The sequence below is a fragment of the Oncorhynchus keta genome, unplaced genomic scaffold (assembly GCF_023373465.1).
Source record: "Oncorhynchus keta strain PuntledgeMale-10-30-2019 unplaced genomic scaffold, Oket_V2 Un_contig_7836_pilon_pilon, whole genome shotgun sequence".
NCBI lineage: Eukaryota > Metazoa > Chordata > Actinopteri > Salmoniformes > Salmonidae > Oncorhynchus > Oncorhynchus keta.
This window is the reverse complement of record NW_026289704.1, coordinates 1,722-14,432: the sequence shown is the minus strand read 5'-3', so window position 1 is coordinate 14,432 and position 12,711 is coordinate 1,722. Positions and strand designations below refer to the sequence as shown.

Here is a 12,711-nt window from a genome sequence, read left to right as displayed (position 1 = left end):
AACACACAGGACTCAGAACACAACACACAGGACTCAGAACACACAGGACTCAGAACACAACACACAGGACTCAGAACACACAGGACTCAGAACTGACAGTATGTCACCCTGGGTAAATGACCAAACTGACAGTATGTCACCCTGGGTAAATGACCAAACTGACAGTATGTCACCCTGGGTAAATGACCAAACTGACAGTATGTCACCCTGGGTAAATGACCAAACTGACAGTATGTCACCCTGGGTAAATGACCAAACTGACAGTATGTCACCCTGGGTAAATGACCAAACTGACAGTATGTCACCCTGGGTAAATGACCAAACTGACAGTATGTCACCCTGGGTAAATGACCAAACTGACAGTATGTCACCCTGGGTAAATGACCAAACTGACAGTATGTCACCCTGGGTAAATGACCAAACTGACAGTATGTCACCCTGGGTAAATGACCAAACTGACAGTATGTCACCCTGGGTAAATGACCAAACTGACAGTATGTCACCCTGGGTAAATGACCAAACTGACAGTATGTCACCCTGGGTAAATGACCAAACTGACAATATGTCACCCTGGGTAAATTACCAAACTGATTGCATGTCACCCTGGGTAAATGACCAAACTGATTGCATGTCACCCTGGGTAAATGACCAAACTGATTGCATGTCACCCTGGGTAAATGACCAAACTGACAGTATGTCACCCTGGGTAAATGACCAAGCTGACTGTATGTCACCCTGGGTAAATGACCAAACTGATAGCATGTCACCCTGGGTAAATGACCAAACTGACAGTATGTCACCCTGGGTAAATGACCAAACTGACAGTATGTCACCCTGGGTAAATGACCAAGCTGACTGTATGTCACCCTGGATGTAAATGAAAATGCCAATTGACTCACTGGGTAAACTGTAAAGATGCCGGTTGACTCACTAGAGTATGAGTATGAAGATGCCGGTTGACTCACTAGAGTATGAGTGTGAAGATGCCGGTTGACTCACTAGAGTATGAGTGTAAAGATGCCAGTTGACTCACTAGAGTAAAGTGTAAAGATGACAATTGACTCACTAGAGTATGAGTGTAAAGATGCCGGTTGACTCACTAGAGTATGAGTGTTAAGATGCCGGTTGACTCACTAGAGTATGAGTGTAAAGATGCCGGTTGACTCACTAGAGTATGAGTGTAAAGATGCCGGTTGACTCACTAGAGTATGAGTGTAAAGATGCCGGTTGACTCACTAGAGTATGAGTGTGAAGATGCCGGTTGACTCACTAGAGTATGAGTGTAAAGATGCCGGTTGACTCACTAGAGTATGAGTGTAAAGATGCCGGTTGACTCACTAGAGTATGAGTGTGAAGATGCCGGTTGACTCACTAGAGTATGAGTGTAAAGATGCCGGTTGACTCACTAGAGTATGAGTGTAAAGATGCCGGTTGACTCACTAGAGTATGAGTGTAAAGATGCCGGTTGACTCACTAGAGTATGAGTGTAAAGATGCCGGTTGACTCACTAGAGTATGAGTGTAAAGATGCCGGTTGACTCACTAGAGTATGAGTGTAAAGATGCCGGTTGACTCACTAGAGTATGAGTGTAAAGATGCCGGTTGACTCACTAGAGTATGAGTGTAAAGATGCCGGTTGACTCACTAGAGTATGAGTGTAAAGATGCCGGTTGACTCACTAGAGTATGAGTGTAAAGATGCCGGTTGACTCACTAGAGTATGAGTGTAAAGATGCCGGTTGACTCACTAGAGTATGAGTGTAAGATGCCGGTTGACTCACTAGAGTATGAGTGTAAAGATGCCGGTTGACTCACTAGAGTATGAGTGTAAAGATGCCGGTTGACTCACTAGAGTATGAGTGTAAAGATGCCGGTTGACTCACTAGAGTATGAGTGTAAAGATGCCGGTTGACTCACTAGAGTATGAGTGTAAAGATGCCGGTTGACTCACTAGAGTATGAGTGTAAAGATGCCGGTTGACTCACTAGAGTATGAGTGTAAAGATGCCGGTTGACTCACTAGAGTATGAGTGTAAAGATGCCGGTTGACTCACTAGAGTATGAGTGTAAGATGCCGGTTGACTCACTAGAGTATGAGTGTGAAGATGCCGGTTGACTCACTAGAGTATGAGTGTAAAGATGCCGGTTGACTCACTAGAGTATGAGTGTAAAGATGCCGGTTGACTCACTAGAGTATGAGTGTGAAGATGCCGGTTGACTCACTAGAGTATGAGTGTAAAGATGCCGGTTGACTCACTAGAGTATGAGTGTGAAGATGCCGGTTGACTCACTAGAGTATGAGTGTAAAGATGCCGGTTGACTCACTAGAGTATGAGTGTGAAGATGCCGGTTGACTCACTAGAGTATGAGTGTGAAGATGCCGGTTGACTCACTAGAGTATGAGTGTAAAGATGCCGGTTGACTCACTAGAGTATGAGTGTAAAGATGCCGGTTGACTCACTAGAGTATGAGTGTAAAGATGCCGGTTGACTCACTAGAGTATGAGTGTAAAGATGCCAGTTGACTCACTAGAGTATGAGTGTGAAGATGCCGGTTGACTCACTAGAGTATGAGTGTAAAGATGCCGGTTGACTCACTAGAGTATGAGTGTAAAGATGCCGGTTGACTCACTAGAGTATGAGTGTGAAGATGCCGGTTGACTCACTAGAGTATGAGTGTGAAGATGCCGGTTGACTCACTAGAGTATGAGTGTGAAGATGCCGGTTGACTCACTAGAGTATGAGTGTAAAGATGCCGGTTGACTCACTAGAGTATGAGTGTAAAGATGCCGGTTGACTCACTAGAGTATGAGTGTAAAGATGCCGGTTGACTCACTAGAGTATGAGTGTAAAGATGCCGGTTGACTCACTAGAGTATGAGTGTAAAGATGCCGGTTGACTCACTAGAAAGATATGAGTGTAAAGATGCCGGTTGACTCACTAGAGTATGAGTGTAAAGATGCCGGTTGACTCACTAGAGTATGAGTGTAAAGATGCCGGTTGACTCACTAGAGTATGAGTGTAAAGATGCCGGTTGACTCACTAGAGTATGAGTGTAAAGATGCCGGTTGACTCACTAGAGTATGAGTGTGAAGATGCCGGTTGACTCACTAGAGTATGAGTGTAAAGATGCCGGTTGACTCACTAGAGTATGAGTGTAAAGATGCCAGTTGACTCACTAGAGTATGAGTGTAAAGATGCCGGTTGACTCACTAGAGTATGAGTGTAAAGATGCCGGTTGACTCACTAGAGTATGAGTGTAAAGATGCCAGTTGACTCACTAGAGTATGAGTGTAAAGATGCCGGTTGACTCACTAGAGTATGAGTGTAAAGATGCCGGTTGACTCACTAGAGTATGAGTGTAAAGATGCCGGTTGACTCACTAGAGTATGAGTGTAAAGATGGCTCCCAGCAGCGTGATGGCGATGAGTAGGGGAGGGAACACGGCCGAGATGGTGACGATGGTGTAGGTGACCATCAGGCTGAACTGCAGGAAGTTCTCCATGTTGAAGGGCAGCATGGTGTCCACCTCATCCTGGTCCTTGGAAAAACGGTTCACCATACGGCCCGTTGGGGTAGTGTCAAAGAAACTCATGGGGCTGTTCAGGATCTACGACACAGACAGGACCCAGGGGATAGGGTTAGGGTGATGAGAGGACAGGACCCAGGGGATAGGGTTAGGGTGATGAGAGGACAGGACCCAGGGGATAGGGTTAGGGTGATGAGAGGACAGGACCCAGGGGATAGGGTTAGGGTGATGAGAGGACAGGACCCAGGGGATAGGGTGATGAGAGGACAGGACCCAGGGGATAGGGTGATGAGAGGACAGGACCCAGGGGATAGGGTTAGGGTGATGAGAGGACAGGACCCAGGGGATAGGGTTAGGGTGATGAGAGGACAGGACCCAGGGGATAGGGTTAGGGTGATGAGAGGACAGGACCCAGGGGATAGGGTTAGGGTGATGAGAGGACAGGACCCAGGGGATAGGGTTAGGGTGATGAGAGGACAGGACCCAGGGGATAGGGTTAGGGTGATGAGAGGACAGGACCCAGGGGATAGGGTTAGGGTGATGAGAGGACAGGACCCAGGGGATAGGGTTAGGGTGATGAGAGGACAGGACCCAGGGGATAGGGTTAGGGTGATGAGAGGACAGGACCCAGGGGATAGGGTTAGGGTGATGAGAGGACAGGACCCAGGGGATAGGGTTAGGGTGATGAGAGGACAGGACCCAGGGGATAGGGTTAGGGTGATGAGAGGACAGGACCCAGGGGATAGGGATAGGGTGATGAGAGGACAGGACCCAGGGGATAGGGTTAGGGTGATGAGAGGACAGGACCCAGGGGATAGGGTGATGAGAGGACAGGACCCAGGGGATAGGGTTAGGGTGATGAGAGGACAGGACCCAGGGGATAGGGATAGGGTGATGAGAGGACAGGACCCAGGGGATAGGGTTAGGGTGATGAGAGGACAGGACCCAGGGGATAGGGTTAGGGTGATGAGAGGACAGGACCCAGGGGATAGGGTTAGGGTGATGAGAGGACAGGACCCAGGGGATAGGGTGATGAGAGGACAGGACCCAGGGGATAGGGTGATGAGAGGACAGGACCCAGGGGATAGGGATAGGGTGATGAGAGGACAGGACCCAGGGGATAGGGTTAGGGTGATGAGAGGACAGGACCCAGGGGATAGGGATAGGGTGATGAGAGGACAGGACCCAGGGGATAGGGTTAGGGTGATGAGAGGACAGGACCCAGGGGTTAGGGTGATGAGAGGACAGGACCCAGGGGATAGGGTGATGAGAGGACAGGACCCAGGGGATAGGGTTAGGGTGATGAGAGGACAGGACCCAGGGGATAGGGTTAGGGTGATGAGAGGACAGGACCCAGGGGTTAGGGTGATGAGAGGACAGGACCCAGGGGATAGGGTGATGAGAGGACAGGACCCAGGGGATAGGGATAGGGTGATGAGAGGACAGGACCCAGGGGATAGGGTTAGGGTGATGAGAGGACAGGACCCAGGGGATAGGGATAGGGTGATGAGAGGACAGGACCCAGGGGATAGGGTTAGGGTGATGAGACGACAGGACCCAGGGGTTAGGGTGATGAGAGGACAGGACCCAGGGGATAGGGTGATGATGAGAGACAGGACCCAGGGGATAGTGATAGGGTGATGAGAGGACAGGACCCAGGGGATAGGGATTAGGGTGATGAGAGGACAGGACCCAGGGGATAGGGTTAGGGTTAGGGTGATGAGAGGACAGGACCCAGGGGATAGGGTTAGGGTAAGGGTGATGAGAGGACAGGACCCAGGGGATAGGGATAGGGTGATGAGAGGACAGGACCCAGGGGATAGGGTTAGGGTGATGAGAGGACAGGACCCAGGGGATAGGGTTAGGGTGATGAGAGGACAGGACCCAGGGGATAGGGTTAGGGTGATGAGAGGACAGGACCCAGGGGTTAGGGTGATGAGAGGATTGATGAAACACAACGCTACTGGAAGAGCTTTATGACATACACTACCGTTCAAAAGTTTGGGGTCACTTAGAAATGTCCTTGTTTTTTTAAAGACAAAGCACATTTCTTTGGTCCAGTAAAATAACATCAAATTGATCATAAATACAGTGTAGACATTCATGTTTTAAATGACTATTGTAGCTGGAAACGGCTGATTTTTAATGGAATATCTATTATCAGCAACCACTATTCCTGTGTTCCAATGGTACATTGTGTTAGCTAATCCAAGTTTATCATTTTAAAAGGCTAATTGATCATTAGAAAACCCTTTCGCAATTACGTTAGCACAGCTGAAAGCTGTTGTTCTGATTAAAGAAGCAATAAAACTGGCCTTCTTTAGACTAGTTGAGTATCTGGAGCATCAGCATTTTGTGGGTTCGATTACAGGCTCAAAATGGCCAATGGCTTTTCTTTCAAAAACAAAGGAAATTTCTAAGTGACCCCAAAACTTTTGAATAGTAGTGTATATCTTCAGAGACCTATCCACTGCTAATATGTAAAGTAGCATGACTCATGGGGTTGCCCAGGGTCTGAACCCCAGACAGTCCAGGGTGTATACGGTTCTTTATATCCCAACGTAAAGGTACAACACCAACCCAGCTATTTGTTGTGGAACAAGACAGGGATGTCCCCTCTCCCCTCTCCTCTTCCAAGATTCAATGCTATGGAATTCCTCATCAATAACGTTTGGTGATCATCCCTCACTGTCCCTCTCCCTCGTCCTTTTCAATACAATTGACAAGAGTGGTGTTGTGTGGTAGTGTGATTGATAACAGTGGTGTTGTGTGGTAGTGTGATTGATAACAGTGGTGTAGTGTGGTAGTGTGATTGATAACAGTAGTGTAGTGTGGTAGTGTGATTGATAACAGTGGTGTAGTGTGGTAGTGTGATTGATAACAGTGGTGTAGTGTGGTAGTGTGATTGATAACAGTGGTGTAGTGTGGTAGTGTGATTGATAACAGTGGTGTAGTGTGGTAGTGTGATTGATAACAGTGGTGTAGTGTGTGTGTTGATAACAGTGGTGTTGTGTGGTAGTTGATTGATAACAGTGGTGTTGTGTGGTAGTGTGATTGATAACAGTGGTGTTGTGTGGTAGTGTGATTGATAACAGTGGTGTAGTGTGGTAGTGTGATTGATAACAGTGGTGTAGTGTGGTAGTGTGATTGATAACAGTGGTGTAGTGTGGTAGTGTGATTGATAACAGTGGTGTAGTGTGGTAGTGTGATTGATAACAGTGGTGTTGTGTGGTAGTGTGATTGATAACAGTGGTGTTGTGTGGTAGTGTGATTGATAACAGTGGTGTTGTGTGGTAGTGTGATTGATAACAGTGGTGTAGTGTGGTAGTGTGATTGATAACAGTGGTGTAGTGTGGTAGTGATGATAACAGTAGTGTGATTGATTGATAACAGTGGTGTAGTGTGGTAGTGTGATTGATAACAGTGGTGTAGTGTGGTAGTGTGATTGATAACAGTGGTGTAGTGTGGTAGTGTGATTGATAACAGTGGTGTTGTGTGTGTGGTAGTGTGATTGATAACAGTGGTGTTGTGTGGTAGTGTGATTGATAACAGTGGTGTAGTGTGGTAGTGTGATTGATAACAGTGGTGTAGTGTGGTAGTGTGATTGATAACAGTGGTGTTGTGTGGTAGTGTGATTGATAACAGTGGTGTAGTGTGGTAGTGTGATTGATAACAGTGGTGTAGTGTGGTAGTGTGATTGATAACAGTGGTGTTGTGTGGTAGTGTGATTGATAACAGTGGTGTTGTGTGGTAGTGTGATTGATAGTGGTGATGTGGTGTGTGATTGAAACAGTGGTGTAGTGTGGTAGTGTGATTGATAACAGTGGTGTAGTGTGGTAGTGTGATTGATAACAGTGGTGTAGTGTGGTAGTGTGATTGATAACAGTGGTGTTGTGTGTGTGGTAGTGTGATTGATAACAGTGGTGTAGTGTGGTAGTGTGATTGATAACAGTGGTGTTGTGTGGTAGTGTGATTGATAACAGTGGTGTAGTGTGGTAGTGTGATTGATAACAGTGGTGTAGTGTGGTAGTGTGATTGATAACAGTGGTGTAGTGTGGTAGTGTGATTGATAACAGTGGTGTAGTGTGGTAGTGTGATTGATAACAGTGGTGTAGTGTTGATAACAGTGGTGTAGTGTGGTAGTGTGATTGATAACAGTGGTGTAGTGGTAGTGTGATTGATAACAGTGGTGTAGTGGTAGTGTGATTGATAACAGTGGTGTAGTGTGGTAGTGTGATTGATAACAGTGGTGTAGTGTGGTAGTGTGATTGATAACAGTGGTGTAGTGTGGTAGTGTGATTGATAACAGTGGTGTTGTGTGGTAGTGTGATTGATAACAGTGGTGTTGTGTGGTAGTGTGATTGATAACAGTGGTGTAGTGTGGTAGTGTGATTGATAACAGTGGTGTAGTGTGGTAGTGTGATTGATAACAGTGGTGTAGTGTGGTAGTGTGATTGATAACAGTGGTGTAGTGTGGTAGTGTGATTGATAACAGTGGTGTTGTGTGGTAGTGTGATTGATAACAGTGGTGTAGTGTGGTAGTGTGATTGATAACAGTGGTGTTGTGTGTGGTAGTGTGATTGATAACAGTGTGTTGTGTGTGGTATTGATTGAAACAGTGGTGTAGTGTGGTAGTGTGATTGATAACAGTGGTGTTGTGTGGTAGTGTGATTGATAACAGTGGTGTTGTGTGGTAGTGTGATTGATAACAGTGGTGTTGTGTGGTAGTGTGATTGATAACAGTGGTGTTGTGTGGTAGTGTGATTGATAACAGTGTGTGTGTGGTAGTGTGATTGATAACAGTGGTGTAGTGTGGTAGTGTGATTGATAACAGTGGTGTAGTGTGGTAGTGTGATTGATAACAGTGGTGTAGTGTGGTAGTGTGATTGATAACAGTGGTGTTGTGTGGTAGTGTGATTGATAACAGTGGTGTAGTGAGGTAGTGTGATTGATAACAGTGGTGTTGTGTGTGTGGTAGTGTGATTGATAACAGTGGTGTTGTGTGGTAGTGTGATTGATAACAGTGGTGTAGTGTGGTAGTGTGATTGATAACAGTGGTGTAGTGTGGTAGTGTGATTGATAACAGTGGTGTAGTGTGGTAGTGTGATTGATAACAGTGGTGTAGTGTGGTAGTGTGATTGATAACAGTGGTGTAGTGTGGTAGTGTGATTGATAACAGTGGTGTAGTGTGTGTGGTAGTGTGATTGATAACAGTGGTGTAGTGTGGTAGTGTGATTGATAACAGTGGTGTTGTGTGGTAGTGTGATTGATAACAGTGGTGTTGTGTGGTAGTGTGATTGATAACAGTGGTGTAGTGGTGTGGTAGTGTGATTGATAACAGTGGTGTTGTGTGGTAGTGTGATTGATAACAGTGGTGTTGTGTGGTAGTGTGATTGATAACAGTGGTGTTGTGTGGTAGTGTGATTGATAACAGTGGTGTTGTGTGGTAGTGTGATTGATAACAGTGGTGTAGTGTGGTAGTGTGATTGATAACAGTGGTGTAGTGTGTGGTATTGTGATTGATAACAGTGGTGTAGTGTGTGGTAGTGTGATTGATAACAGTGGTGTAGTGTGTGGTAGTGTGATTGATAACAGTGGTGTAGTGTGGTAGTGTGATTGATAACAGTGGTGTAGTGTGGTAGTGTGATTGATAACAGTGGTGTTGTGTGTGTGGTAGTGTGATTGATAACAGTGGTGTAGTGTGGTAGTGTGATTGATAACAGTGGTGTTGTGTGGTAGTGTGATTGATAACAGTGGTGTTGTGTGGTAGTGTGATTGATAACAGTGGTGTAGTGTGGTAGTGTGATTGATAACAGTGTTGTGTGTGTGGTAGTGTGATTGATAACAGTGGTGTAGTGTGGTAGTGTGATTGATAACAGTGGTGTAGTGTGGTAGTGTGATTGATAACAGTGGTGTAGTGTGGTAGTGTGATTGATAACAGTGGTGTAGTGTGGTAGTGTGATTGATAACAGTGGTGTTGTGTGGTAGTGTGATTGATAACAGTGGTGTAGTGTGGTAGTGTGATTGATAACAGTGGTGTAGTGTGGTAGTGTGATTGATAACAGTGGTGTAGTGTGGTAGTGTGATTGATAACAGTGGTGTTGTGTGTGGTAGTGTGATTGATAACAGTGGTGTAGTGTGGTAGTGTGATTGATAACAGTGGTGTAGTGTGGTAGTGTGATTGATAACAGTGGTGTAGTGTGGTAGTGTGATTGATAACAGTGGTGTAGTGTGGTAGTGTGATTGATAACAGTGGTGTAGTGTGGTAGTGTGATTGATAACAGTGGTGTTGTGTGGTAGTGTGATTGATAACAGTGGTGTAGTGTGGTAGTGTGATTGATAACAGTGGTGTAGTGTGGTAGTGTGATTGATAACAGTGGTGTTGTGTGGTAGTGTGATTGATAACAGTGGTGTAGTGTGGTAGTGTGATTGATAACAGTGGTGTAGTGTGGTAGTGTGATTGATAACAGTGGTGTAGTGTGGTAGTGTGATTGATAACAGTGGTGTAGTGTGGTAGTGTGATTGATAACAGTGGTGTTGTGTGGTAGTGTGATTGATAACAGTGGTGTAGTGTGGTAGTGTGATTGATAACAGTGGTGTAGTGTGGTAGTGTGATTGATAACAGTGGTGTTGTGTGGTAGTGTGATTGATAACAGTGGTGTAGTGTGGTAGTGTGATTGATAACAGTGGTGTTGTGTGGTAGTGTGATTGATAACAGTGGTGTTGTGTGTGTGGTAGTGTGATTGATAACAGTGGTGTAGTGTGGTAGTGTGATTGATAACAGTGGTGTAGTGTGGTAGTGTGATTGATAACAGTAGTGTTGTGTGGTAGTGTGATTGATAACAGTGGTGTTGTGTGTGTGGTAGTGTGATTGATAACAGTGGTGTTGTGTGGTAGTGTGATTGATAACAGTGGTGTAGTGTGGTAGTGTGATTGATAACAGTGGTGTAGTGTGGTAGTGTGATTGATAACAGTGGTGTTGTGTGGTAGTGTGATTGATAACAGTGGTGTTGTGTGGTAGTGTGATTGATAACAGTGGTGTAGTGTGTGTGGTAGTGTGATTGATAACAGTGGTGTAGTGTGATTGATAACAGTGGTGTAGTGTGGTAGTGTGATTGATAACAGTGGTGTAGTGTGGTAGTGTGATTGATAACAGTAGTGTAGTGTGGTAGTGTGATTGATAACAGTAGTGTAGTGTGTTAGTGTGATTGATAACAGTGGTGTAGTGTGGTAGTGTGATTGATAACAGTGGTGTAGTGTGGTAGTGTGATTGATAACAGTGGTGTAGTGTGGTAGTGTGATTGATAACAGTGGTGTAGTGTGGTAGTGTGATTGATAACAGTGGTGTAGTGTGGTAGTGTGATTGATAACAGTGGTGTAGTGTGGGTAGTGTGATTGATAACAGTGGTGTAGTGTGGTAGTGTGATTGATAACAGTGGTGTTGTGTGGTAGTGTGATTGATAACAGTGGTGTTGTGTGGTAGTGTGATTGATAACAGTGGTGTTGTGTGGTAGTGTGATTGATAACAGTGGTGTTGTGTGGTAGTGTGATTGATAACAGTGGTGTAGTGTGGTAGTGTGATTGATAACAGTGGTGTAGTGTGGTAGTGTGATTGATAACAGTGGTGTAGTGTGGTAGTGTGATTGATAACAGTGGTGTAGTGTGGTAGTGTGATTGATAACAGTAGTGTGTGTGGTAGTGTGATTGATAACAGTGGTGTTGTGTGGTAGTGTGATTGATAACAGTGGTGTAGTGTGGTAGTGTGATTGATAACAGTGGTGTAGTGTGGTAGTGTGATTGATAACAGTGGTGTAGTGTTGTGTGGTAGTGTGATTGATAACAGTGGTGTAGTGTGGTAGTGTGATTGATAACAGTGGTGTAGTGTGGTAGTGTGATTGATAACAGTGGTGTAGTGTGGTAGTGTGATTGATAACAGTGGTGTAGTGTGGTAGTGTGATTGATAACAGTGGTGTAGTGTGGTAGTGTGATTGATAACAGTGGTGTAGTGTGGTAGTGTGATTGATAACAGTGGTGTAGTGTGGTAGTGTGATTGATAACAGTGGTGTAGTGTGGTAGTGTGATTGATAACAGTGGTGTAGTGTGGTAGTGTGATTGATAACAGTGGTGTAGTGTGGTAGTGTGATTGATAACAGTGGTGTTGTGTGTGTGGTAGTGTGATTGATAACAGTAGTGTTGTGTGGTAGTGTGATTGATAACAGTGGTGTTGTGTGGTAGTGTGATTGATAACAGTGGTGTTGTGTGTGTGGTAGTGTGATTGATAACAGTGGTGTAGTGTGGTAGTGTGATTGATAACAGTGGTGTAGTGTGGTATTGTGATTGATAACAGTGATGTAGTGTGTGTGGTAGTGTGATTGATAACAGTGGTGTAGTGTGGTAGTGTGATTGATAACAGTGGTGTAGTGTGGTAGTGTGATTGATAACAGTGGTGTTGTGTGTGTGGTAGTTACGTTTCTGAACATGGTGTCGTGTAGCTTGGAGGATGCGTGCAACGTGACTTTGGTGAAAGAGTAGCCCTTGATGAAGCTGAAGACCAGCATGGCCACCAACACCAGGCCGTAAATCATCTGGTAGAAGCTCAGGTCAGGGTTCAGGGAGATGTTCCCTGCGGTGGAATTCGACACGTTCGCTGTCTGAAATCACACGTTAAAGAGCCCGTTAGTTACTGTGTCAGGTACTAATAATGTTTTAACTAGTCTATAAAAACATATGCAGAATGTTCTGTTACATGTTGTACTTGTGCTAGCCACAGATGTAATCTGATCTGCTAAAATAGGACAAACTGTTGATACAATTGAGAATTTTTGAGGAAAACCAATCGCAGCGCTCCAATAGATAGCAACTGTCGTCGAGTCCAACATCTCGGGACGTTTCAAATGAAAGCCAGTACTGACTGCTTGCTGACAGTGAATTCAGAGCCGTTCAGCGGCCGGCAGCAAAACAAAACATCATTTTACCAGGTTTCCCGTGAATAAATTGTAATACCACAACATAATAATAATAACACCCAGGTGTCTTCTGATTAACTAGAGTTTCAGTTCATCTGGGTAAAATCATCATCATCATCATTGTAAGGGGGATTTCTCCCAGTGGTTTGAGTGGTGAATTGGTCTTCATCATCGTCATTGTAAGGGGGATTTCTACAAGTGGTTTGAGTGGTGAATTGGT

The 12,711-nt window shown here is 45.1% G+C and overlaps 1 protein-coding gene across 1 annotated transcript in view; it reads right to left on the bottom strand.

The window, feature by feature from the left end:
* The window catches only part of LOC127926576 (ATP-binding cassette sub-family C member 12-like), a 39,320-nt gene extending 27,151 nt beyond the window's left edge, over positions 1-12,169 (bottom strand). The window contains exons 1-2 of the mRNA XM_052512013.1: positions 11,994-12,169; positions 3,380-3,606 (exon numbers count right to left, since the gene is read on the bottom strand). Of these exons, the coding sequence (XP_052367973.1) occupies positions 3,380-3,606; positions 11,994-12,110 (344 nt within the window). The 5' untranslated portion in view covers positions 12,111-12,169. The remainder of the gene's footprint in view (positions 1-3,379; positions 3,607-11,993) is intronic.
* Positions 12,170-12,711: the final 542 nt, after the last annotated feature.